This window comes from Abramis brama (assembly GCF_963993115.1).
Source record: "Abramis brama genome assembly, chromosome: 3".
NCBI lineage: Eukaryota > Metazoa > Chordata > Actinopteri > Cypriniformes > Leuciscidae > Abramis > Abramis brama.
The window spans coordinates 60,519,521-60,546,231 of record NC_139965.1 but is presented as its reverse complement, the minus strand read 5'-3'; the positions used below and the strand labels follow the sequence as shown (position 1 = coordinate 60,546,231).

Here is a 26,711-nt window from a genome sequence, read left to right as displayed (position 1 = left end):
ACTGTATCTCTTGGAACGAAGTCAAGTTTGCAGCTGCAGCACCAAATAATTCATCGCCCGCTTCACGCCCAGGAGAAGCCACAGGTAGTTGATGAAGTGGCAGTGCCAAGCATCCCAACTGGCATAGACAAAGCGCAGCTGCTGAGAGTCAACGCAGCCAGATGCTGCCGTCAACGTGCCATGTGTTTAAAGAGGGGCAAGAGGGGGAGAGCGAGGCGCTTGCCAAGGCATTCTCATCTGGTGCCAACCTGACACATGTTTTTGGAACACCCCTTGATTTTCGTTCCCTATTCACTCTCCGAATCTTTCCGAAAAGAGGGGGCTTCTCTCATCTCATCTCCCACATTTTTCAGCGAATCCTTGGCCAACCCAATGCAGAGTTGGCGCCCACTGCCGGACATGCTAGTTGCTAACACCGAGACCGAGAAGATACAGGGCTGGCGGATAGCCATCGTATAGCTGCGCGTCAAATATACGCTCACCGGGTTCCCTTCTGTTCTTCGGTCAGCTTTCGGTCATTTTCCAATCCAATCCAATCTGATATGCTTGAAGAGCAGCTGGAATTTCAAAATTTGTACCAAGAACATGCCGGGATCCAAGCCTGATTCCATCAAAAAGAAAATCCTCACGAAACAAGGGCGCTCCATCGAAACGTCTGCATCACATGCAATACAATGCAAAGCGTTAAGAATCAATGATCTGTTGAGCGTTTAACGCCTTAAGGAGGGTGTCCTCGCTTCCAGCTCTTTCTGTGATTGTGAATGGATCGTTCGTTGACGATACTACTTCTCAAACCGGAGGGGAGATTCTCAGACAAAGCTTTCAGTTTTGCAGGAACATGCCATCCCTATTTACCACGGAGGGGTTTAGGGAAGTGAGAACTTTTTGAATGAGTGCCATGTCTGAACAATTCTTATTTGAGGCCCGCGACTGCCAGCTGGTGGCTAAGTGTGCCCGTGCTGTGAGCTGATGCCAAAACCAGTTGGCATGATGAAGCTTGGGTGATAACAGTGTGATGGCAAAATACACGCAAGCTTAGATGTCAATACTCACCAGCTTTAGTCCATCTGTCTGTCTGTCTCATACATTTTCATCCTATTTTATGTATGAGTATTACATATTTGACTTTTCAGCAAAAAACATAATTTTTAAAAACTGTATTGTTGTTATTTCATTGTATATATATTTTTAGCATTCCTAACATGCCTAGAAATGCTAATAATTTCTACCTGATGACATTCATGTCACTAAAACAAGGTATTGTTCATTCAAGTCTCTAATGAAAACAAAAATAACATTTTAATTAAAACACTTTCCCATTATTTCTAATCGCAAGATAAAAGCTAAAATAAAATCTAAAGATATTGCTGTGCCACTGTGCCTTATAAAATGCAAGCTAAAAGACACAAGGACAAGGTCCTTTAAATAAAGGTTCCGCTTCGCTTCGATTCCCACACGGATTCATTAATACGGCGCACCGTCTCCAGTATGACTTTAGGTAAGAAAGGCATTATTCTGCATGTATGTTTGAGGAAAGTATTATAGTTCTGTTATGATTTTATGCGTAGCGACATCAGAAAACATTACATAGAATAAGCTTTCGAGTAGTGAGTCTTTCGAAGCCTAAGAAACGCGGAATGATATGTTGAATGGGCACCACTGTTGTTTTGAGATTTACTTTTATTATGCTTGGGGTCCATAGTGCAGTTTGCTAAAAATAATGAATGAACGAATGAATAATAAAGGTAAAGTTATCTTTAATAATAAAAAAGGAGCGGGTACATTTTATTTCGATAGTCCACTTTAGACATTATACTGACTTTTGAACTTACATGTCAACTTATTCTATTAACACGAACCCTAACAGTTTACTAATACTATAATGACTGCTAGTTGACATGTATTTGCAAAGTTACTTGTAGTTAGTAGAATGTCTAAAGTGAGTCATCAAAATAAAGTGTTAGCAGATATTAAGTAGGCAGTCTACTAATAATACTCTAATAACTGCTCTAATAATAGTTGACATGTAGTTGCAAAGTGAGTAGAATGTCTCAAGTAGACCATCAAAATAAAAGTTTCCTGACATAAAAATAAGTTGATCATTTTTAACATATTTATGTAAGGGCCAGGGAAAATGCTGACAGTAAAAGTAAGAATCTTCATGTTAAATCCTGTGTTGTGAGTAATGCCTATTATTTGGCTATTTTTAATCATTGTTTTCATTTATATGGACTGTATATTAAAGGAATAGTTCACCCAAAAATGTCAATTCTGTCATTATTTACTCACTCTCATGTCGTTCTAATCCCGCAAGACTTTCATTCATCGTTTCGTTCAGACTACACAACACTTGAAGGCTTTAAAAAGTTCATGAAGAAATCGTAAAACTAATCCATATGTATTGAGAGGTTTAGTCCAAATTTTCTGAAGAGATTTGAATGCTTTATATGATGAATAGATTTAATTTAGGCTTTTATTCACATATAAACAGTCATCAACCGAACTCACACATTAGGGCTCAACATTTTTGCCCCGGTCTAATCTTATTAAATTTATGCTTCATCTTTCATTTTAAATTCTTAAATTTGATCAACACATAAATTAGAATAATAAGACACTATGGGGCTGTTTCCAATCAAATTAAATAATTTACACTGAAAAATTACAAGTGCATTAATTAATGTTATGATATTGTTTTAAATGTTTTTTGAAAATACACATAAGAAATGTTGAGGAAAAACTGATACTTTAAACTTGAAACTAAACGGCAGTAGGTGGCGGCAAGTGACCATCTTAATGAGCGAGTCATTGATTCAAACGATTCGTTCAAACATCTGATTCATTCAAGAATGAGGCAGTTGTTTATGAATGAGTCATTGAATCTTTGACATGAATTATTATTGCACTTATTATTGAACAGTGTCACACATTGCCAGCATAGCTTATTACACATGGTCAAATAGGGAGATGTCAGAGTTTAACATAGTTATTGCTGTTGGTCTGTTTGTGCGTAAACGGATGGGAGGAGTTTAAACAAGTTATGGCAATGTTTGCTGATCAATGTTTATAAGTGAATAAAAGCCTCATTTAAATATGTTTATCATATAAAGCAATCAAGTCTCTTTAAGAAAATTTGGACTAAACCCCTCAATTCATTAGTTTTACGATCTCTTTATGAAATTTTTGAAGCGTCAGAGTGGTAGTTGCGTAGCTGTCAATGGAGGGACAGAACTGGCTCAGATTTCATTAAAAATATCTTCATTTGTGTTCCGAAGATGAACAAAAGTCTTACAGGTTTGGAACGAGGGTGAGTAATTAATGATTTTTGGGTGAACTATCCCTTTAAAATTGGCTTATGTTTCATTTTATTTTCCCTTTAAAGGGGTGGTTGATTATGATTTAACTTTAGTTAGTGTGTAATGTTGCTGTTTGAGCATAAACAACATCTGCAAAGTTTCAAAGCTCAAAGCAAAGGGAGATATTTGCTTTAAAATAAATGGCTTTTAAGGACTACAACAAACGGCTGGTAGAGACTACACCACATTCCTCCCGGGTTAGTGACATCATGAACCCTAAAATTTTCATAAACCCCGCCCCCGGAACACGATTTATAGATTATCATGACAGAATATGCTAATCAATGACTACACATCAAGATAACTACACATCAGCTTCATAAATTCATCAACTATCCATTCAGAAATGTCCTGTTGCTTCTACATGTTGTCACTTCTTCTTGAGTCTCTCCATCTTTGTCCGAATCCGGTTTGAACATAAAAGGCTAAAAGTTTTTGAAATTTTCAGTGCATGTGTGTGTGAGTGCAAGCTCTTGAAGCTCCGCCCCCTGTGCCGGGAGCAGCAGCTCATTTACATTTAAAGGGACACACACAAAAACGGTGTGTTTTTGCTCATCCCCAAAAAGTGAAAACTTTAACATGATATAGAAAAATATCTGTGGGGTATTTTGAGCTAAAACTTCACACACACACTCTGGGGACATCAGAGACTTATTTTACATCTTGTGAAAAGGGCATTACACCTCCCCTTTAATATACAGTCCATTTAAATGAAAACAATGATTAAAAATAGCCAAATAATAGGCATTACTCACAACACAGGATTTAACATTAAAGATTCTTACTTTTCCTGTCAGCATTTTTACTGGCCCTTCCATAAATATGGGGAAAAAATTATCAACCTACTTTTTTTTAAAATCAGAATATGTATATGAATGAAAGTCTTACAGGTTTGGAACGACATGAGGCTGAGTAATTAAAGACAGGAATTTTCATTTTTGGGTGAACTATTCCTTTAAAATGTGCTTTTCTTTCATTTTATTTGCCCAGGTTTAGACGGATGAAACGCTATGCTGTCTTTCTGGAGCTGCTCTTCAGCGTGGCCTCACTGTAAAGCTGGCAGAAGAGCCCTGAAGTGGCTTCTGGGAAATGTAGTGCATCAGAGAGCCATCCACAAAACCTCTCCAGCGCTTGGGAAAATCACTCCCGTTTTCTCCAGAGCTTCTGCGTATGGAGACAATGTGGCCATTATGGATCACAGCGGGAGCCACACCTACAGCTCCCTCTACAAAAACAGCAGAAGCCTGGCGGGACTCATTACCAAAGCTCTCGCCTGTCAATCAGGAGACCTGAAGGGCGAGCGAATCTCATTTCTGTGTGCCAACGACGCATCTTACACCGTGGCACAGTGGGCGTCATGGATGTGTGGCGGGATATCAGTTCCCTTATACAGAAAACATCCTCTAAATGAGCTGGAATATGTCATTTTGGACTCCCAAAGCTCGCTGTTGGTCGCCGGAGAACCTTTTACTGATACCCTCGAGCCCTTGGCCCAGAAACTAGGGCTTCCCTGCCTACAGCTTCCCTGCACCTCCAGCCTAGACACTCTTCAGTTTGAGGACACACAGATGTTGCCCGAGGAGGAGGTCTCGGACTGGGCAGAGAGACCAGCGATGCTCATCTACACCAGCGGCACCACGGGACGACCCAAAGCAGCGCTGCACACACACAGCAGTCTGCAGGCCATGGTGAACCTGTGCTATGTTTTTGTAAACTGGTGCATGAAAGTTTTATCAAACTTGAATAGCGATGTTGACGTCCTGTGATGCAGGAGTAACGATGCTCAACTAAAGCTGTTAAAAGAATTCGGATAATTGAAATAACTGAAAAGCTGTATATATATATATATATATATATATATATATATATATATATATATATATATATGTGTGTGTATATATGTATGTATGTATGTATTAGGGATGCACGATATATCGGCCACCATATCGGTATCGGCCGATATATGTTCCTTTTTAATGTTATCGTTATCGGCCTGATAAGAAAATTTGGCTAATATATTAAAGCTGATAAATAATGGATTATTTCCTTCAGCTGAGATACTTCAGATGCGCACTGTTTAAAAGGATGGTTTTGAATGGCTTGAAATATGATTGGAATCACTTCAAAACATCATTACAATTGTGTTTGGGACATTGCTTTTAATGGTGAGACTTTTGTTTTTGTAATCAGGCTTTCAAAAATTATAAAAATTGGATTTAGATTTATTGGCCAATATATCGGTTATCGGCTTTCAGATATAAAGAATTATCGGTTATTGGTATCGGCCAAAATATTCATATCGATGCATCCCTAAAAATGTTATCGAACTTGAACAGTGATGTTGACCTCAGTGATGCAGGGTTATTATGGTTATGGAGCAGGGAGAGCAGCAATAAATCCCCCTTAGGGTAAACAGAACAGAACCAACATGAAAATTTGCAAATATATTTAATTCAAGATTTTAAAGTACAACATTATTCGATAATTATTCTGATTCAAGGGGAATCAGAATGTCAAATCCTGACTGGGCGACAGGAGGAGCTGGGGAGGGAGGAGGGTAATGAGCTCCTGAGAAACGCGATCGCTGCTGATAATACTGAAGGAGCTTATATATGTATATGGTGATAGGCGTCGTATTCCTATAGGTAGATGTGGATCAGCTGTGGATCAGCTGATGCGAGCTTGACTAACGTGACCTGCCAGAACTAACGCTACGCTTGATATTAGTTAAAAGAACATAAAGGGTTATTTCACCCAAAAATGAAGATTCTGTCAGCAATTACTCACCCTCATGCCGTTCCAAACCCGTAAGACTTTCATGCATCTTCGGAACACAAATTAAGGTATTTTTAATTTAATTAATCTGTCCCTCCATTGACATCTACACAACTACCACTTTGATGCTTCAAAAGTTCGAGATCGAAAAGTAATTTTTTTTACTAAAATTAACATGAAAACTAAAAATATAAAAACAATAACACAGATACTAAAATAACACTGCTGTTATGTTTTGGCAGAAGAGCGTTGTTAGTGTGTTACACGACACTGTTTTAAATTAAAAACGGTAAACTTTTTATGCGTTTTTTAGCCGTTCATTTTTACGACAAACTTTTAAAAACGTGTTTTAAAGTGCAAGTTTTTGAAACGATACTGTTATTGTCTCCGTGTAAATTTGTGAAAACAGTGACGTCATGCACGTGTGTGTTACGTGTTCAGTGTTTTTTCACAAAGTGACATCGCCATCTACTGGCCTGACAGCAGAATACACCGTTTTTAGTCGTTTTCGCGGATCCGTGTGAATGGGGATTGTTTTGACAACGTGGTCGTCTGAACCCTAAAAAACGCAAAGGCAAAACTTTTGCATTTTTAGTACATCATTGTTGTGTAAATGTACACTAAAATATTTCTATATCTAAAATCAGATTGGATGAGCCATATTTAAAGCTGTTTGGGAAAATAAAATGCTAGCAATTATTGCCTGCTTTAAAGATGATAAAACATCATATATAGGCCAAAAAACGGCATACTGTTACATGCCTGATGGGGCTGTTTTATAAAAGCAAAAAAGTGGTTAAACTCCTGTAAAAAAATCACGGTAACAATTTTTTACCCAATGTTGGTTCCCATTGACTTGCATTGTATGTATAAAAAATACAATGGAAGTCAATGGGAACCAAAACGGTTTTCTTAACGACATTCTTCACAATATCTTCTTTTGTGTTCTGCAGGAGAAAGAAAGTCATTCAGGTTTGAAACAAAGCGAGGGTGAGTAATTAATATAACACACAAACCCTCTAACAGCTTGTTTTATTAGAATAACAATAACCCTAGAGGGTTGTCCAGTTTGTGGGAATTATTTCCAATAACATCAAGGCAAAACCCACAACACTGATAGGCATGTGTTCTGGAGATATTCATTATTGATGATGCATCGGATCAAATGAGAAGGTCAGGAGTTTCTCCTTCTCAGATATTGCCAACAATTGAGTATTTAGTGTGAGATGGAGGCGATTTAGGTTTGATGGGAGCTGTGGGATGAGACGCCCTCCCTCTCCTGATGTCATTACGTTCTTTTACTTTGTTCCACTTCGCCTCTCTGAATAATCATTCTGATTATTTAATTTCATGGGCCACTCAAGGCTGTGGAGTTTTTTCCCATCAAAAACTGTCCTGCATTTCCAATAGTGTGGAAAATTAGAGGAGAGCCTCTTCGGACAAGCTTAAAGTCCCCCTGAAGTCAGTCGTTTTACCCCTTAAAACTCATCTTTGATAATCAAAATGACACATATAAAGTTTTTTTTCTGGGAAAATAATTTCTTCATGCCTTTAAATAGCTTGTTGACATGGATTTGCACATAGTTTGTCTTAAATCATACTAAAAACACCACATAGACATATAAACAACATTAAACATGTAGTTTGCCTTTTTTGCCAAATAATTTTGTCAGATAAAATACCGTAAGCAAGTTTAGTGTTTTGTTTTTCCTTCATATTTAAAATGTTTAAGAAATATAAAATGTTTTCCTCATATTTCTATTTAGATTTTCATTAAAAACAAATATCCCTTCTGTACATCACTTTTGGCCACTACTGTATGTTCAGTTTAAATCAAATATTAATAAACTAATCTTTCTTTCTTTCTTTCTTTCTTTCTTTCTTTCTTTCTTTCTTTCTTTCTTTCTAACTAATCTTTCTTTCTTTTTTCTGTATTTCTAACTAATCTCTTTCTTTATAACTACTCTATCTATCTTTTTCATTAACTTCTTTAGAACTATTCTTTCTTTTTTCTTTCTTTCTAACTAATCTTTCTTTCTTTCTAACTAATCTTTCTTTCTAACTAATCTTTCTTTCTTTCTAACTAATCTTTCTTTCTTTCTAACTAATCTTTCTTTCATTCTTTCTTTCTAATTAATCTTTCTTTCTTTCTAACTAATCTTTCTTTCTAACTAATCTATCTTTCTTTCTAACTAATGTATCTTTCTTTCTAACTAATCCATCTTTCTTTCTTTCTTTCTTTCTTTCTTTCTAACTATTCTTTCTTTCTAACTAATCTATTAATCAAACTTTAAACTACTTTAAACTTTAAACTACTTTAAACTTCTTCAAACTCTCTGGTCCGGCTTTCTCAAGCCAACTTAAAGTTTGTCTCAACAAACTTTTTTTTTTTAGTTTATATATATTTTTTGTATTATTTTAAAATAATAATTTTATTATTAAATAATTAAATAATGTCTTAATTTAATATTAAATGAATACAGTACTGTCCATAGATAGAAATTTGGATAGACATTTTTTTAAATTACTCTAGAAATAGAGTAATTTTTGTGATGAATCTGTTCAAAAGACTTTCATAAGTGATGATTTGCTTGCACAACATCTGTAATCAGAAAAGATGTGTATTTGATGTTATATATAATCATGCAAAAGGAAAGGCAATGCACTTTTATTTCTAGAGCACATTTAAAGCAGCCACTGCTAGCCAAAGTGCTGTACAATCTAACAACTTTAGACAATGAAATGCATAAATACATAAACTGACAGGAACACACATAAATTCATAAGATTACATTGAACAAAACAGCCAGAGAGAAAAAAATCCAAAACAAAAAAATAAGTAGAATTTAATGCATGTAAGGAACTATAAATGTCATACAGGTGCATTTTAACAAGTTTTATTATAGATTACTGACACAAAACCTGATGGTTGTTTTATATATATAAAACCGTTTACCGTTCTCACTTATTTGTAAAATTTGCTACATAGGAGGGAGTTTTTTTTTTGTTTTTTTTTACGTTACGTAGGAAAATTGTTTGTAAAGTGGGAGATTGATTATTGCTCTGAATAGGACGATTGCATATGATTTTGTTTTACTCTTTTGTATAATGACAAATAAAGTTTCTGATTCTGATGAATAACACCAAAAGCACCATGTTAAGTGTAGACGTTTCGACCTAATTCAGGACTGCGTGATTGTGATTGTGAGTGCGTGCACCAGCCATAAACACTCATGTTCATTTGCCACAGCACAATGAGAACTGAAGAACTGCTCGTGGGCATCATTCAGTCCATCTGAACTCAAGCAGTTAACATTAATTCACATCGCGGGTTTAAAGGTTTCAAGCACAATAGCTCTGGCCTGCTTCTGTGATTGTCCCACGCTCCGAACGTGTGGATCATGGAGACGTTCACAAGCATCTGAAGGTCAACATCTGTTCTTCTCCTGGTCTCGTAGGTTCAGGGTTTGGTGTCCGAGTGGGCCTGGAGTAGAGATGATGTAATCCTGCACACGCTGCCCCTCCACCATGTGCATGGCATCGTTAATAAGCTGATGTGCCCGCTCTGGGTGGGAGCGACCTGTGTCATGCTGCCAGAGTTCAGCGCTCAGAAGGTACGGTTCTCCCACTTAACACGTCATTAACACACTTCATTCATAATTACAATCAGTGATCCTAAAACGCTGTTTTTGCTAATGCCATACTTGAAAGTGTCTATAAATCATAGAGACAGGGCGCATTTAGGCCACACCCACACCGGGGGGGAAATCAATCCAACCGTCTCCATTGACTGCCTCGTCGTTTCTGACTTACCACTGCAAAAAAAGATTTTCTTACTTAGTATTTTTGTCTTGTTTCCAGGCCAAATATATAAAAAAATTCTTAAATAATGATGGATTTACTCAAGTAGTAAAATGCCATTAGATATAATGTCTTGTTTTCTGGGGGGAAACATCAAAATTGCAGTGAGTTTTTGCTTAAAACAAGCAAAATTATCTGCCAATGGGGTTAGAAAAAAAATCTAGTTTCCGTTTGAATTGAGATTATTTTTCTTACCCAACTGGCAGATCATTTTGTTTTATTTATTAACTTGATTATAACATACAGTGACCCTAAAACTGTTAACTTAGTGTCTAAAAATCACTGAATGAGAAATCAAAACAAGTGCAGAAAAACATTTCACAAAAAAAAGTTTTGGTCACACTATATATTAGGTAACCTTAGGCCAGCGTATTATTATTATTATTATTATTTTATTTTTTTTCAATGGGAGTGCCACGTATTTAATAACGAGGCACTGAGTGTCTATCTCACACCGAGCGTTTGCTGTTTTTTTCCGGAAAAATATTCAACCTTGAGTTGATTGGCTGCCTTACCCAGTCGGCCAATCACAGTGGAGGAGGGGCGGGACTAATACCACACCAAGTAGTGGTTCAACAGATCACAAAACTCCAATAATGATACACATCCGATTTCTTTATGAATGCTCCGCATCATTATGAATGCCTGTGCGGATGCGTGCATTTTACTTTCGCTTTTAAATTAGCGATTTAAAAGCCCCCGCCGGAGATACCGGTATTACTGGTGTTGTCACACATCGATTAACTGGTTGGAAAATATCCTCACCGTCACATCCCGACTGACGAGCCTTAAAGGAGCCGTGCCTCAAAAACAGATCATTTCAGGCAAAGGCTCAGAATGATGGTTGAAAATAATAGTTTTTGTGCAAAAGACTTTATTAACAGTATAAGAGTTCATATTATTAGTACAAGATATTCATATTATAATAAAAAAATCATGTCATAAGTTGTAAATAACCCAAATTATTCAACAAAGCCGTTTTATATGTTCCATTGTGCACTAGCAGTCTAACTTTCTTAGAGCAACTAAATGGGTTTGGAGAAGTCATGCTGCAAGCGTCGGTGAGTCGAGGTGTTTTGTCCTGCTCGTGAGTCCTGAACGATGAAGGTGTGTGTGTGTGTGTGTGTGTGGAGGAGGCCGTGATCACCCTTATCGGGGACTTGTCACAGCGATGCGCTAATTGTAGCTGTGTTGTTGCGTGCCAGAGCTAAAGGCGTCAATACCAGGACTCAAGATCTGACAGGCAGTGTGTGTGTGTGTGTGGTGTGTGTGTGTGTGCGCGTCTACTTAACTATATTTCGGGGACAAATTTGTACCCAGAAGTGACCAAAACCTGACAAAATTTCCCCAAAAAACTCCCTTTAGTCCTCATTTTTCAATCTGATATAAAATTAAAGTATTTAAAGTATTTTTATTTATTTTTTATATAAAAATTCAGAAAGTTTTGTGTGGGTAAGGTTAGTGTGTGTGTGTGTGTGTGTGTGTGTGTGTGATGGGTAGGTTTAGGGATAGGGGTAGGGTTAGTGTGTGTGATGGGTAGGGTTAGTGTAGTGTGTGTGTGTGTGTGTATGTGTGTGTTTGTGTTGTTTGATGGGTAGGTTTAGGGGTAGGGTGTGTGTGTGTGATGGGTAGGTTTAGGGGTAGGGTTAGTGTGTGTGTGTGTGTGTGTGTGTGATGGGCAGGTTTAGGGGTAGGGTTAGTGTGTGTGTGTGCGCGTGTGTGTGTGTGTGTGTGTGTGTGATGGGCAGGTTTAGGGGTAGGGTTAGTGTGTGTGTGTGTGTGTGTGTGTGTTTTTGATGGGCAGGTTTAGGGGTAGGGTTAGTGTAGTGTGTGTGTGTGTGTGTGATGGGTAGGTTTAGGGGTAGGGTTAGTGTGTGTGTGTGTGTGTGTGTGTGTGTGTGTGTGTGTGTGTGTGATGGGCAGGTTTAGGGGTAGGGTTAGTGTGTGTGTGTGTGTGTGTGTGTGTGTGTGTGTGTGTGTGATGGGCAGGTTTAGGGGTCGGGTTAGTGTGTGTGTGTTTTTGATGGGCAGGTTTAGGGTTAGTGTAGTGTGTGTGTGTGTGTGTGTGTGATGGGCAGGTTTAGGGGTCGGGTTAGTGTAAGGGAATAAAATATACAGTTTGTACAGTATAAAAACCATTACGCCTATGGAATGTCTCCATATAGATAGGTAAGTAAACGTGTGTGTGTGTGTGTGTGTGTGTGTGTAAGACACCCCTGGACTGTCACCGTGAGCGCTGAGTTTGTGTGATGGATTGCCCCGTGTAGCTTTGTATCTGGACACGCCAACTTTCGGTAAGGGCTTTAGAAGCAGATCAATGGATGCCGTGACATTGAGGAATGATCCGCGTTTTGTAAAGGGAGGGGGTTTACGGCAGCGAGCGAGCGAAAGGGCTTTAAGGTCCAGGAGAATTTAATGGGAGTCAAGGATCTGATTGACAAGAAAGGTCTAGAGAGGACACAACAGGAAAAAAAAGACATTCAGGACAACACAGAAAGAAAGTTACATTCCTCTATTTTCCGCAGATATGACCTTGATCGCACACATTTTAAAAAAACAAACACCTTCTTTGAGAGATCAAATGCTTTCTTCACCACAAGGGTTTTATTATTTACAACATGCGGTTCAGTAATTTTTAATGAAGCAGAAAAATCAATATTTGAGCCACCATTACTTTGGCTTTGAGTTGTTTGAGTGATGAGCGCTCATCTCAGATCTGGTGGGAGCAAAACATGCGTATAGATGAATTTATTGTGGCATGAATGCATTAGACAGCCTGCAGTCAGAGACTCCACTGTTATTAATGATGGGATGTAAAAGGTTATCCATCATGTGATGGTGTGGGACGGGCGTTTTCTGCATGCATGTTGCTCATTATTGGATTTCAGAGTGCGTGTGTTTGTGTGTGATTAGGCATGTATTATACAGATCAATGCTTTTATAGAAAAATGTAAATAATAACCAAAAAAATATTTTTTTAAATAATAGCATTTCACATAGTTTCACTGCCTATGCAGTTTGACTTGACCTTCAGTCCCACAATGCAAAGTACTTGACCTTTCATTTTTAGTGTGATGAATAAATGTCAATGAATGCGTGTTATTATAGGTGTTTTACTATCTTTTTAATTCATTATTTGATCGGCAACAGGTTTTTTTCCTTACGTAAAAGATGAATGCGATCAATTAAACTTCTTCTACTTGTCTATGGAAGCCCATAGTAAAAAGTTTGGTAAAAAGTTGTGAAATTTGGCACACAAATAGACAACATTCTAAACCGTTACTATATAAAGTTTGGAGTCTGTAACTCAAACTCTTTAGCGCCACCAACAGCTCAGATTTTCACTCATATTTATGTTAATATCTTTTGAATCATTTTTTTCCTTCCTAGGCGGAACAAATTTGGCTCAGATCAGACCGTGCTGGAAAACAAGTTATTAAAAGCTTTTTGATTGACCAAACTGTACTCTTATAGCATTTCAACAAATTTATCTCTGCAACTCTTTACCGAATTGATATGAAACTTGATATATGTCATAGGCAGAGTACCTGAGGAGTTTCAGAACACCTATTTTTGCTCTTCAGTAGTTTTGCCTAAAGTCTTAACATTTTCTTAAAGTCCTCCTGTGGTGAAAATCCAGCTTTTAATGTTGTTTATGTGTCTGTGTGGTGTTTTTAATATGCTTTAAGACAAACCATGTGTAAATTCATAAGTCGACACCATTGCTGAGTATTTTCTCCTTAAAACTGCAGTGAACCAAAGACAGTCTCAAAAACACGCTTTGAAATCGCTGGTGTTTCTGACGTCACAAACTACCTTGTAACCAATCAGATCAACGTGTGATCGTCAACCAGTGGATCTCTGAGCTGAGTGAGTGGAGGCGGGGCTCATTTGCATATTCATAGAACCGCGTATACTGAATGAGGCAAGGGTGTCGAGTTACATTCAAGACATTTTAAGGCATGAAGAATTTTTTTCAAGGAAAAAACATTTAAATATGTAATTTCTGTGATCAAAGATGAGTTTTAAGGGATAAAATGATTGATTACAGGGGAACTTTAAATCTCAAACCGTTTTCAACTCATCGTCAAAGTTTACATAAAATGTTTTCATGCAATATATTGGCAATGCTACTGCGTGTTGCAATGAAACTTGGGTCCAGATTTACTAAACAGGGCAAATTAGCACGAGAGCACAATCCCATAAAAGTGCAGGAGTGTAAAGTTCTGTGCATGATCTACTGACGACACACACATTAAAGAAAACACACGTAGCCGGATCATTTCCACAATGGCCAACACAATCTATCAAGAGCAACTAAAATTAGCATCTGGTTTAATGCTTTTTTGGGCGTTAAATAATGGCGCAAATACAAGTAAATTGACTAGCACAAACCTTGAGTGATTCATTTAAATACTCTCCTCCCATAAATACTGCATCTGAAAGGAAAACTCCCACAAATGCATATGCAATAATCTCAGACGCAATTTTTCACAGCGCGTCTTTAGTAAATCCTTACAGTAGCTTTTTAACGCCAAAAGGAATTTAGAGCTGTTAGTAAATCTTGATATGTTATATCATGCTTGCTCAGCTCCTCATTTTGCATCTATTGTACTTGGCCCTTTATTTGCTGCTTGCTGCTATATTTAATGTTTCATTCGTTTCATGAACGTTGGATATTTTGCTGTAGTCCAACAAATTAATTGGCTGAGGTCTTCAAAACAGTTTGATAAATCAAAATTAATTTGATAGATTATTTCCAAGAACGGTTCCAGGCAAAGCGTGCCAGATTTTATATGAATTTGATGTTTACGCACATACATTGTACACTAAATATACAATACGGACATATGCACAAATGCATTCAGTTCTTTGTTGGGGGCTAATGTAATGAAACAGAGAAACCAGAGCAACTTGGGTACCAGAGTGGAGAGGAGGAGGTGTGGTGATGAGAGATGGGTTTTTGATGATAAAAGAAGTGTCACTCTCTGTGTGTGTGTGTGTGTGTGTGTTGGTGGGGGGGGTTGATGGAGAGAGTGCGAGACAGCAGGAATGATAAGAGCATGGAGGCACTGAAGCAAGAAATAATGAAATGGAGAGAGAGAGAGAAAGAGAGAGAGAGATGTGTGTCCCAGGGGGGACCGAGCCAAGGAGAATCTGTCGTTCACCTTCAATTAATTCACGCGTTTCTCCCACTGTGTTCTAAAGGTGCAGCCAGGCGTGTGTGTGTGTGTGTGTGTGCGTGTGCGTGAGATGAAAAAGAACGAATTGTTATATATTGTATCTTTTATGTGCGAATCGTACACATTTATGTTTGATCATTCATCGTACCTCCTTTCATTTCCATGCACTTGCATGTCATACAATGAAAGTGTGTGATTGAAAACAGAGAGTTAGTGAGTAAAGTTAGAAGCTGCGTAATTGATTTGTGTGAGAAGAAGTGTGTTTATATGGGCAGTTATGCATCTGTTTCCATCTGACAGACTGGGATGAGTGTGTGTGTGTGTGTGGTTGGGATCGGGTGAACACATTCATCAAACGCAGAGAAAGGCAGTAAAAGCCCAGTGTCCTGCACACTCTTCACTCTGACCTCAATAGTAACTCTACAGGGAATCTCAACTCTTTCTCTTCTGCTGTGAATCACACTGACCTTTACAAATCTATACTCGCTTTTTCCTTTTTTAACAACATTCCTCCAGTCGACAACCTTTCCCCCCCTCAAGCTTCTAGAGTCACGAAGACAAATAGCACACGATCAGTGACTTAATCAGTATCTGTAGTGTTTTTCCCCTGTAATTAACAGTAAGCGTCTGATTAGTCCAATATTGAAAAGCTGATACTATCAAGGCTGATTTCTATCCAGTTCAATCATTATGCAAGGCTTTTTTTCTACTCTTTGATGTCTGATTTCACCTAATGTGAACCAAGGGCGTCTATAATAGCTGTAAAAAAAATATTTTAGTATTCCCATTGATCATATCAATATATCTCTATAATATGGCAACATCCTGCAATCTCTGCTCAGCTCTGGAGACAATGTTTTATTTTTTGCTAATCGGTTTGACCAATAGTATATTTTTACCGATATTTACCAAGTTAATCGGTTATAATATTCATTCATTTTCAAGTGAGAATGTATAGCTTAACAAAAAAAATTTTTTTTTTTTTTGCTGATCATTTAGATTAAAATGTAGCATTAATATTGACTACACAATTATCATGGCCAAAAGAATTCGCAATAGTACAAATTAGGGATGCACCGATATGAACATTTTGGCCGATACCGATAACCGATAATTCTTTATATTTGAGAGCCGATAACCGATATATTGGCCGATAATTCTAAATCCAAATTTTTATATAATTTGAGAGCCTGAATACTGAATGCACGATATATCGGCCACCATATCGGTATCGGCTGATTTATGTTAATTTTTTATGTTATCTTTATTGGCCTGATAAGAAAATTTGGCTAATATATTGAAGCCGATAAATAATGTATTATTTCCTTCAGCTGAGACACTTCAGATGCGACTCTGTTCAACATGATGGTTTCAAATTGCTTAAAATATGATTGGAATCACTTCAAAAAAAGCAAAATACAGTAAAGTGCAACATGTGCAGTGCAAGTCTGTCATATCGGCTACATACAATTATAATGAGAGCATTATAATTGTGTGCTTGGGACATGGCTTTTAAGGGTGAGACTTTTTTTTCAATTTATTTTTTCAGGCTCTCAAAAATTATAAAAAAATTTGGATTTAGATTTAATAGCCAAAATATTGGTTATCGGCTTTCAGATATAAAGAATTATCGATATCGGCCAAAATTTTCTTATCGATGCATCCCTACACTTATTTATATGTGTCTCGGTATCTGAGTTAAAAATAAATATCTGTCACTGTCAGTCTATGCCCATTTAAGTCTAAGCCTTCCAAAACATATGAAGATGCTTTTTGCCCCAGATGGTGGTTATTTACCAGCAGGGCTAGCTACCGATGTTAACCAGGCTAACCTTACAATAACAAAGCATAAAAATAATTATTGGTTAATGAATTGGCCGACATTTTGATATCAGTTGATGCCTAATAGTACACACTTATATGATTATTTGATTTATTTTCTGTTATGTTTACATTGAACTGTTTAGTTACACATTTGGTTGGCAGAGCTTGAATGCTAATGTTGTTGTTGTTGTTGTTGTGTTCCAGGTTTGGGAGCAGTTAATCAGTTCAAAGTCTCCTATGGTGAACGTATTCATGGCAGTTCCCACCATCTACTCAAAACTCATTGAATATTACGACCAACATTTTACTCAACCTCAAGTCCAAGACTTCATCAGGGCTGTGTGCAAAGAGAGAATACGGTACCATCCTCTCTCTCTCTCTCTCTCTCTCTCTCTCTCTCTCTCTCTCTCTCTCTCAGTTCAATACAATTCAATTCAATTCAAATGTGCTTTATTGGCATGACAATTGACCCTTCGCTAAGCCCCGCCCTCCTTAGTTACTGATGCTACGCCTGTCAAGCTTTTGCGCCTGGCACGTCTATTACAGTATGTATGCACTGGTTTCAGACATTCCCAAGGAGATAATTAGTAATTTTTGGCGGACAGGTGAAAATATGAGAGTGCAATACTGCAGTATGCATTCGAGGGCTATATCCACGACATAATATGCAAACGATTAGAGAATAATTTCATCAAAATTGAAGCTAAAGTCTATAACGTTAGGTCTCAGCGCAAGCAGCAGCGCCTCATACGCTGACCATTCAAATGGGAAACACACAAATTGAGGAACAGCTTTGTGCATGCACAGCAGGGTAAATGAAATGTGAAAATATTCTAATATTTATAAATCAAACAGCTTATCCATATGTATCGTGGAATAAACACAAGACATTAGCCTGACCACTTTGCAACATTCTCCCGCTTATATTTGTAGTGCGCCAGGCTAACGTTACTGCTCACACGTCGTGGGTCACATAGTGACTACTGTTATGAACTGATTAAGTTTGCATACCAAACTTTTCCTTGGAGATCTCCGGCAAGCCCCCTGATGTTCCCTCCTTTTACTAACTACCTTTTACTTTTACTAGAACTAACACCGGGAGAGTCGCGATCGGATTGGGGTAACGTTACTAGTTTGGCCGTCGATTAACAAAATGCTGAAATATATTTTTAAGTACCGTTAAATTATGTCAGTGAGCCTCCGTCTTGCCTTTAATCACACTGCTTGATCCACGAGCTGGAACATTATTCTAGAGCTGCTATAAAGCCAAAACACTTTACTTTTAATTTCCTATTATCAATGTAAAGCTGCTTTGGAACAATCTACATTGTTAAAAACGCTATAAATGACGATGACGCCCGGCAATTCTCCCCTTGGGTTTTAGGTTTCGGGAAGGGAACAAAATCCACCACCCCGTCCAAACTTTTAGGATACCGGGTATCAGATTTGCACAATCCATACGCACAACGCGGCATGTTTCCCTCTCGCTCGAAAGCTTGCCAGACCTCCCGCGCCTAGTTACGGTTGCTAAGCCACGATTGGCCTGTGGCGGTTTTCGGGCGTGGCTTAGCGAAGGGTCAATTGTTTCAATGTATTGCCAAAGCATTTCCAATCATCATAAATATACATACATAAAAATAAATAAAAAAGTTAATAATAAATAAAATAAAAAAGATAAGTATAACATTTAATCTACATTTCAGAATTCTATGAACAATTATAGCGTGTGTGTGTGAGTGAGTGTATCACTGATTAGTCGACTCCTCCCTCTTTTTGTGACAGGCATCAATGTATCAATGGATACAATCTCTTTTTTCACCTAATAAATGTTGAAGTTGTGTTTTATTTTTTAATTTTATGAAGTTAGGGCAAAGTATGAAATTTTGTATAAAAAATTATTTCTCTCTCTCTCTCTCTCTCTCTCTCTCTCTCTCTCTCTCTCTCTCTCTCTCTCGCTCTCTTTCTCTGTCTTTTTTAAAAACAATCCAAATCCACATTTATTTGATCCAAACAACTAGAGCATCTCTTCCCAAGTTCTCTTTCATTCTTCAGTAAAGCTACATCAAAGAAGAGCCTTCAAACCTTTGTTTAGCTCAGTCATGTAAGCTTCTGTGTGCTTTACCTCAGGGTCAAATGCTTAAACAAGACTTTCTGAAGAAAAACAAGTGCATAATTTCCCACTCGAGACGATGGCCGGTTCTCTCTGTGTCTCAGGTTGATGGTGTCTGGTTCTGCTGCTCTTCCTCAGCCCGTTCTGGAGCGCTGGGCCGAGATCACGGGTCATGTTCTGCTGGAGCGCTACGGCATGACGGAGATCGGCATGGCACTATCAAACCCACTTAAAGGACCACGTGTACCCGGTACTGCATCTCTTCATAAATGTGTAATACAGGGTTCCCACGGGTCCTTGAAATCTGTGAATCTGAATTTTGTTTTTTATAAATTCAAGGCCCTGAAAAGTTTTTTAAAATAAACATACATAGATACAGGTCCTTGAATTTATTTTGTGCAAGAAGTTTTCTGGAAAAAAATCCATATTGTTTCCTCCGGTTCGCTAATGTGTTATTTCGCCAACACTTCGTGGCCTATGCATACTAGCTTGCTTGATTTTTAAGTTAGTTACACGCATTTACGTGTTACGTTAAAGGGGTGGTATAATGCACTTTTCACAAGATGTAAAATAAGTCTCTGATGTCCCCAGAGTGTGTATGTGAAGTTTTAGCTGAAAATACCCCACAGATATTTTTATATAGCATGTTAAAATTGTCACTTTTTGAGGGTGAGCAAAAACACACCATTTTTTTGTGTGTCCCTTTAAATGCAAATGAGCTGCTGCTCCCGGCACAGGGGGCGGCGCTTCAAGAGCTTGTGTGTTAGCAGCTCCAATTACCTCACACACAAACACACTGAAAATGTAAAAAAAAAGAAGCCTTTTATGTTCAAACTGGAGTCGGACGAAGATGGAGAGACTCGAGAAGAAGTGACAACATGTAGAACAGGACATTTCTGAATGGTTAGTTGATGAATTTATGAAGCTGATGTGTAGTTATCTTCTAGTCATTGATTAGCATATTCTGTCTTGATAATCTATAAATCGTGTTCATGGGGCGGGTTTATGTAAATTTTAGGGTTAGTGATGTCACTAACCTGGGAGGAATGTGGTGTAGTCTCTACCAGCCGTTTGTTGTAGTCCTTAAAAAGCGATTTCTATAAAAGCAAATATCTCCCTTTGCTTTGAGCTTTGAGCGTCGTAACTTTGCAGATGTTGTTTATGCTCAAACAGCAACATTACACACTAACTAAAGCTAGAAAAGTCAAATCATAATCAACCACCCCTTTAAGTGTGAGGCACTTTGTGTTGAACGTTGCCATGACGTTCACACGCACACAAAACTACTCTACGATGGTACCTCAACGTTTCACACACACACCGTGAAACATTGCAAAAATAGGCTGAAACGATGTAGCCTTGCTCTCACTTGAAATGTGTTCCCACATTAAGTCCTTGAATTTGAGGGTATTGGACCTGGAAAGTCCTTGAATTTGAAGTTAACCAAGTTGTGGGAATCCTGATAATGCATCTCTGCAACACCTCTAGTACACTCAAAAAAGGAATTCATTACCCTTAATTAATTTAATTGAAGAAAATTCTTACACTCAATTTAATGTAGTTCATCTTAATAAATCATTTTGTTGGGTCAGCAGCACAATTTTGTTGGTTTAGGTCAAATTAATATACCCTAGTAGGTTTAACTTTATTACATTTGTCAAACTAAATTTTCTTATGCTAGTCCAACTTAATTTTTTAATTAATTTAGAGAGGTTTACTCTACAGCACAATGGTAACCTCAAAATGATTACAGAAACTCTTCTAAATGCCCAACATAACTGAGCATTAAACGCTTAATTACTTTCCCTGAAAAACACACAAAAAACACTTAATCCCCAAATTTACTCTCCTAATACAGTCCCGTGCAAAGCATGCTGGGAACTACATCTCATCCATTTTTAAAAGTTTAAATAACTGTTCTTGAGTGCCGAATGAAGCATGTTTATAGATTATAACTATCATGTTGAAATAAAAAAGTACTTTGGTCTAAAGTACTTTGTAAATGTTGCAAATAAAGCAAATTAGCTTTTATTTTTATATTTTCAGTTTTCATTTGAAAGTTTTATCTTTAATATTTATATTTTCTATTTTTAGTTTTTTTAAGTTTTAAGTTTTTTCCATCTAATAATTGAATTTTATTTCGATTAAAAAATGTTATATATATATATATATATATATATATATATATATATATATATATATATATATATATATATATATATATATATATATATATATATACACTCATAATTTCAAAAATGATTAATGTAGTTTTAACACTAATGAATTAAGTAAATGAACACAATGAAATTAAGTTGTGATGAAATGTTCAAAAAGTGTTTTACTTTAGGTCATGATCAAGAGGCAAAATTAATTTTTGAGTGCGATAACTATATTATTTTGTTGTTAGCTCAGCTGAGATAATTGTGAATGCTAACGAATAGCTGGTTTTGTAAACCTCTTGGTTCTGGGACGGTTTGGGTCTATTATCATCTTTTGCCTCCACGGATGTTTGGCCTTAGCGTTTCATCTCCGTAACGGTATGTTGTTGTTTTTCCTCAGTCAGTTTATGATGGCACGTTGTGACAGATCAAACTCCAGTCTGAAGTAGTTTGTTTGTCTTTCTTTAGTCTGTGTTTTGTTGTTTTATCTTCTGAGAAACTCTCCATGGGTGTTTCTGATCAAACTGCTCCTGTCAGCTTTTAGTGTCGGTATCAAAGCACTTTTAGTGCTTGTCCCGCAACTTCTTTGCTTTGCTTTGGGTGTGTGAGGATTGTTTTGTTCGCCTTCCGACACTGTGAAGTGAGTGAACGTTGCTGTCAGAGGCAGCTTATGTGGCTTGTAGTTTTATTAGTGACTAGTTTTGCTGGAGTTAAAGCTCAGAGGTGATGATTAACAGGAGTTTGCCACGGTTAACATTTCCTCCTCTTCCCCGTGAGACGCCAGCGAAGTAGGTTGAAGTCAATCAATATCAGTCACAGGGTTGACTGTCATCACCAGAGATGATTTATGATGAGTCTGATCTAATGTGAACCCAATCGTGGCTGTACCCTTTGTTGTAACAGAACACTGATGTTGTAAATATCCAAGTCTACTGAAGATTTTCATTTCAGTCAGTTCAGGAAATAGATCTCAGGAACTCATGTACTAGATTAGACCATCGTTTAAGCTGTAATACATTTTATGTTTTAAAGTCCCCCTGTGGTCAATAATTGTATCCCTTAAAACTCATCTTTGATCACCAAAATGACATATTTAAAAAAAAATTCCTTGAATTATTTTTTCTTCAATGAATGTAACTCGACACCCTTGCCTCATTTAGTATTCACGGTTCTATGAATATGCAAATGAGCCCCGCCTCCACTCACTCGCTCAGCTCAGAGATCCACTGGTTGACGATCACACGTTGATCTGATTGGTTACAAGGTAGTTTGTGACGTCAGAAACACCAGCGATTTCAAAGTGTGTTTTTGAGACTGTCTTTGGTTCACTGCAGTTTTAAGGAGGAAATACTCAGCAATGGAGTCGACTTATGAATTTACACATGCTTTGTCTTAAAGCATATTAAAAACACCACATAGACACATAAACAACATTAAAAGCTGGAGTTTCACCTGAATAGGTGACACTGAATAGTCAAAATGCGCCATCGGAGAAGCGGTAATTAAACATAATTTTTGGAAAATCACATTAAAAATTGAAAATTGCTGTTTTGGCTGAACATTTTCGGTAGCCGAAATGTCTGTGTATAGTTTTAAGACCAATTGCTGAAGTCACTTAAACATTTTTTTTTATAGTTCTTCCACCTAGACTAAAATACACAAATATAATATAATAAATACTATAATATATTAAAATCATATCGACACACCACTGCATAGCTGCCGTGAGCCAGCAGGTAAACTCAGTGAGGGACTATATCGTTTAGCAGAAGGCTGACATTAAATGTATTTAATATGTTTTTATGAAAATGTCTTCTGAGTATCTTTATGCAGTAATTGTTTCATAAAGGCGGTCTAGAATTATTCAGCATGGGGTACAGAAAAACAAAACTTTTTCAGATTTAATTTTCCAACAATAAGCAAGAGATCCCATTTTACGTACTGTATGGATGTTATTTATAATTATATATATATATTGCTTTTTTCACACATTTTCACACTGGATACAATAAGAAATGTAAGTAAATGCGTGCGAATGGAGTAAACAAGTCATTTTAATAGGAAAAATCTATAGGGCAACATAAAATGAAATAAATTAAAAAAGTAAACAATTAAACAAATTATAATAAGTTTGTATTGTTAGTAGGGCTTTGAAAAGATTAATCGCGATTAATCGCATCCAAAATAAAAGTTTGTATTTACATAATATATGTGTGTGTACTGTGTATAATTATTTTGTATATATAAATACACACATGCATGTATATATTTAAGAAATATTTGCATACATATACTGTATATATTTATATATTATTTATATTAAATATAAATATAATTTTTTTATATATAAATAACACATTTTTCTTAAATATATACATGCATGTGTGTGTATTTATATATACAAATTTAATTACACACAGTACACACACATATATTATGTAAACACAAACTTTTATTTTGGATGCGATTAATCGCGATTAATCTTTTCACAGCCCTAATTGTTAGTGGAGTTATTAGTGGCCAATTTAGTGAAAACTCAGCTACTACATGCTACTGTCCTGTTTCTCATACTTAGGGTGTGTTATTGACATGAACAATCCCTCAGCGCCCTAACAATCAGCCAGAACACCCTACAATCTCAGAAAAACAGGTAAACACGCTGTCACTAGGGTTGGTACCCTTCCAAAAGGTACCTTATTTATCCCTGAAGGGTGCATATTAGTACCTAAATTGTGCATATTAATATGTGTGTGCTGTTGTTCCACAGAGACCACTTTAGTACCATTTCTTTTGAGAGTGTGGCATTGAGTTTTACACAGGCAAACACCATTGACATTTTGAAGATAATGCACAAATCTAGTTAAACAAGCAGTTCTGAAGGGGTAAACCAGAGAAAAATAAATCAAATTGTGCCAATAGTAGTAATAATGCACATACGCTCAATTTCCTTTTGTGTTGCACTAGGTTCGGCCACTCCCTGTGGATTGTGCACAGTGTGGACTGCTGTGCGAGAGGCTTTGAATAAAACATGAGAGTGTGTGTGTGTGTGTGTGCTCTGTTTTAATGAGAGCTTGTGATGGGCAGAGGGACTGGAGGCTTGTTAATGGCTTCTTTAAGCAGTCTGGGTGCTATTGTGTCCTTTTCTCATTTTGTGACAGGAATGCTCCTACAGGGACAACCACATTCCAGTATATACTCGCACGCGATCGTATCCCAGTGGACACTGAACGCAGACCTCCGATCAGCCCCCGTCTCATTTATATTCACACTCAAGCCCCTAATGGTCAGATTACACGTGTGTGTGTGTGTGTGTGTGTGTGTGTGTATGTAGGAGTAAGACGTTCCTTCAGCTCTGTGTATCTGTGCTACAGCTTTACAGTGCAGACTGATGTTATTAGTCAGATCGAGCACGTTTTCCAATAGGCCGCATTAGCATTAGCATGTTGGAGATGCTAGAACATTGAATTTTGACCATGCAGAGTTTGCAAGAAGAGTATTATTATATTAGTACTATTATTTCTCCCAGAATCCAAAATGAAACCTCTCAAAAATATTGTAATCAGGCTCTCAAAAATGTATATAAAAATTTGGATTTAGATTTATCGGCCAATAAGTCGGTTATCGGCTTACAAATATAAAGAATTATCGGTTATCGGTATTGGCCAAAATGTTCATATAGGTGCATCCGTAATGTTATTAGTACTATTATTTCTTCCAGAATTAGCAAACTAGGGATGTGAAGCAATTAATCGCATCCAAAATAAAAGTTTGTGTTGACAATAATATACATGTGTGTCCTGTGTATAATTATTTTGTATATATAAATACACACATACATGTATATATTTAAGAAATATTTGCATGTATGTATGTATATATACATATGTGTGTGTGTATGTGTGTATATGTATATGTATATAAATTTATATTATATATAAATATAAATATTTTATATATAAATAAAAAAAAATTATATATATATACGTGTGTGTGTGTGTGTGTGTGTCAATAAAAAAAATGGTAAACCAATAGTAGAGCTGCACGATTCTGGATAAATTGAGAATCATGATTTTTTTTTGGTTCAAATGGAGATCACGGGTAGAAAATTAAACAAAAAACACGTAATTTACTAGAGGTTCTGACAAAATGTTATTTGCTACAATCTATTTTTAAAAATTTAATACATTTGAGTTTTTTTTTTTTTTTTTTTATCAAGTTGAGTGAATTATTCAATGACTCACTCATAAAGACTTCATTTGTTTAATTACTGGATTAATCAGAATCACTCTTGAATTAATGATTCAATGACAAGCCACTTGCCGCCACCTACTGGTGTAACGCTGTAATTTGTCAAGTTTACTCTATTTTGATACCTTGGACATCATATCCGAACTGTGTTTATATCCGAACTATTAACTTTTATCCCAGTTCTTCTGTGATGATTTAAATGATTGTAAGACAGAAATAATGAATCTGTGTGATTGAAAAGACTGTTTGTGGAGCTGTTTCATATCTATACATGACAACTGCTCTCTCTGGCTCAGAACACAGATCTGAATGTTCGCTGTGATCGTTCTTGTCAAAGCTTTAATATATAGAGCCGAATCACTGTCGTTTAGGAATAAAATCACGTGGGTGTTTCAGTCGAGATTGCGATCTTTTAATGATTAATCGTGCAGCTGTAACCAATAGTCCGACCAAAAACTGCATATAAGCCATCGAAATGAAAATAATAAGAGAATATAATCAAGATGTGTTGACTGGAAATGTCTGTGTTTTCCAGGTGCTGTTGGAGTTCCTCTGCCAGGAGTGGAAGTGCGTATCATGATGACAAACTCCACCAGCACTGTGATCGCGCAGGGCAACAGAAAGGGAACCCAGGTACCTAAAGACCTTTCTTAAAGTTTTAGAAATAGAGAATTTTGTGCGAATTATGGGAGTAACTAAACTGTAAACAAACAGCAATTGCCAATATAAACTTGTTTAAGATTTGCTCTATGAATACAAAAATAATCATTTGCAAGAAACCTTACAATAAAGTGACACAATCCTCCTCACTCTTCAAAATTTGAATATTAAAAGGAAATAAAAAATATTAAAAGTATTAAAAAATTACTATCAGCAGCAAACCATGCATAACCTCAAAAGCTCAGATGAGTCTTTCAGCAGCAATATCATGGACGTGTTAAATATTACTCTTAAGTAATATACAGCTATGATCACACTGTCAGTTTTTGGGATTGACAACCGCATTTACTTACAGGAGTGAGTCTCGAAATGTCCTGTTCACACATCAACTTATAGTAGCATCATTTAACCTCTGGTGCTCTTCACGTGGAGGTCAAAAATGACCGAAAAAAATTATTTTCAATGAAAGGAATGTACTATATTTTAGTTTGATAATGTTTTTTATTTATTATTTTGTATTTGTATGGGGTTT

At 36.8% G+C, this 26,711-nt stretch overlaps 1 protein-coding gene across 1 annotated transcript in view; it reads left to right on the top strand.

Moving 5' to 3' along the window:
* The first annotated feature begins 1,442 nt into the window (after positions 1-1,442).
* acsf3 (acyl-CoA synthetase family member 3) overlaps positions 1,443-26,711 on the top strand; it is a 76,490-nt gene continuing 51,221 nt past the window's right edge. Inside the window, exons 1-6 of the mRNA XM_084108335.1 lie at positions 1,443-1,498; positions 4,347-5,044; positions 9,590-9,745; positions 17,204-17,358; positions 19,214-19,359; positions 26,055-26,152. Of these exons, the coding sequence (XP_083964461.1) occupies positions 4,367-5,044; positions 9,590-9,745; positions 17,204-17,358; positions 19,214-19,359; positions 26,055-26,152 (1,233 nt within the window). The 5' untranslated portion in view covers positions 1,443-1,498; positions 4,347-4,366. The remainder of the gene's footprint in view (positions 1,499-4,346; positions 5,045-9,589; positions 9,746-17,203; positions 17,359-19,213; positions 19,360-26,054; positions 26,153-26,711) is intronic.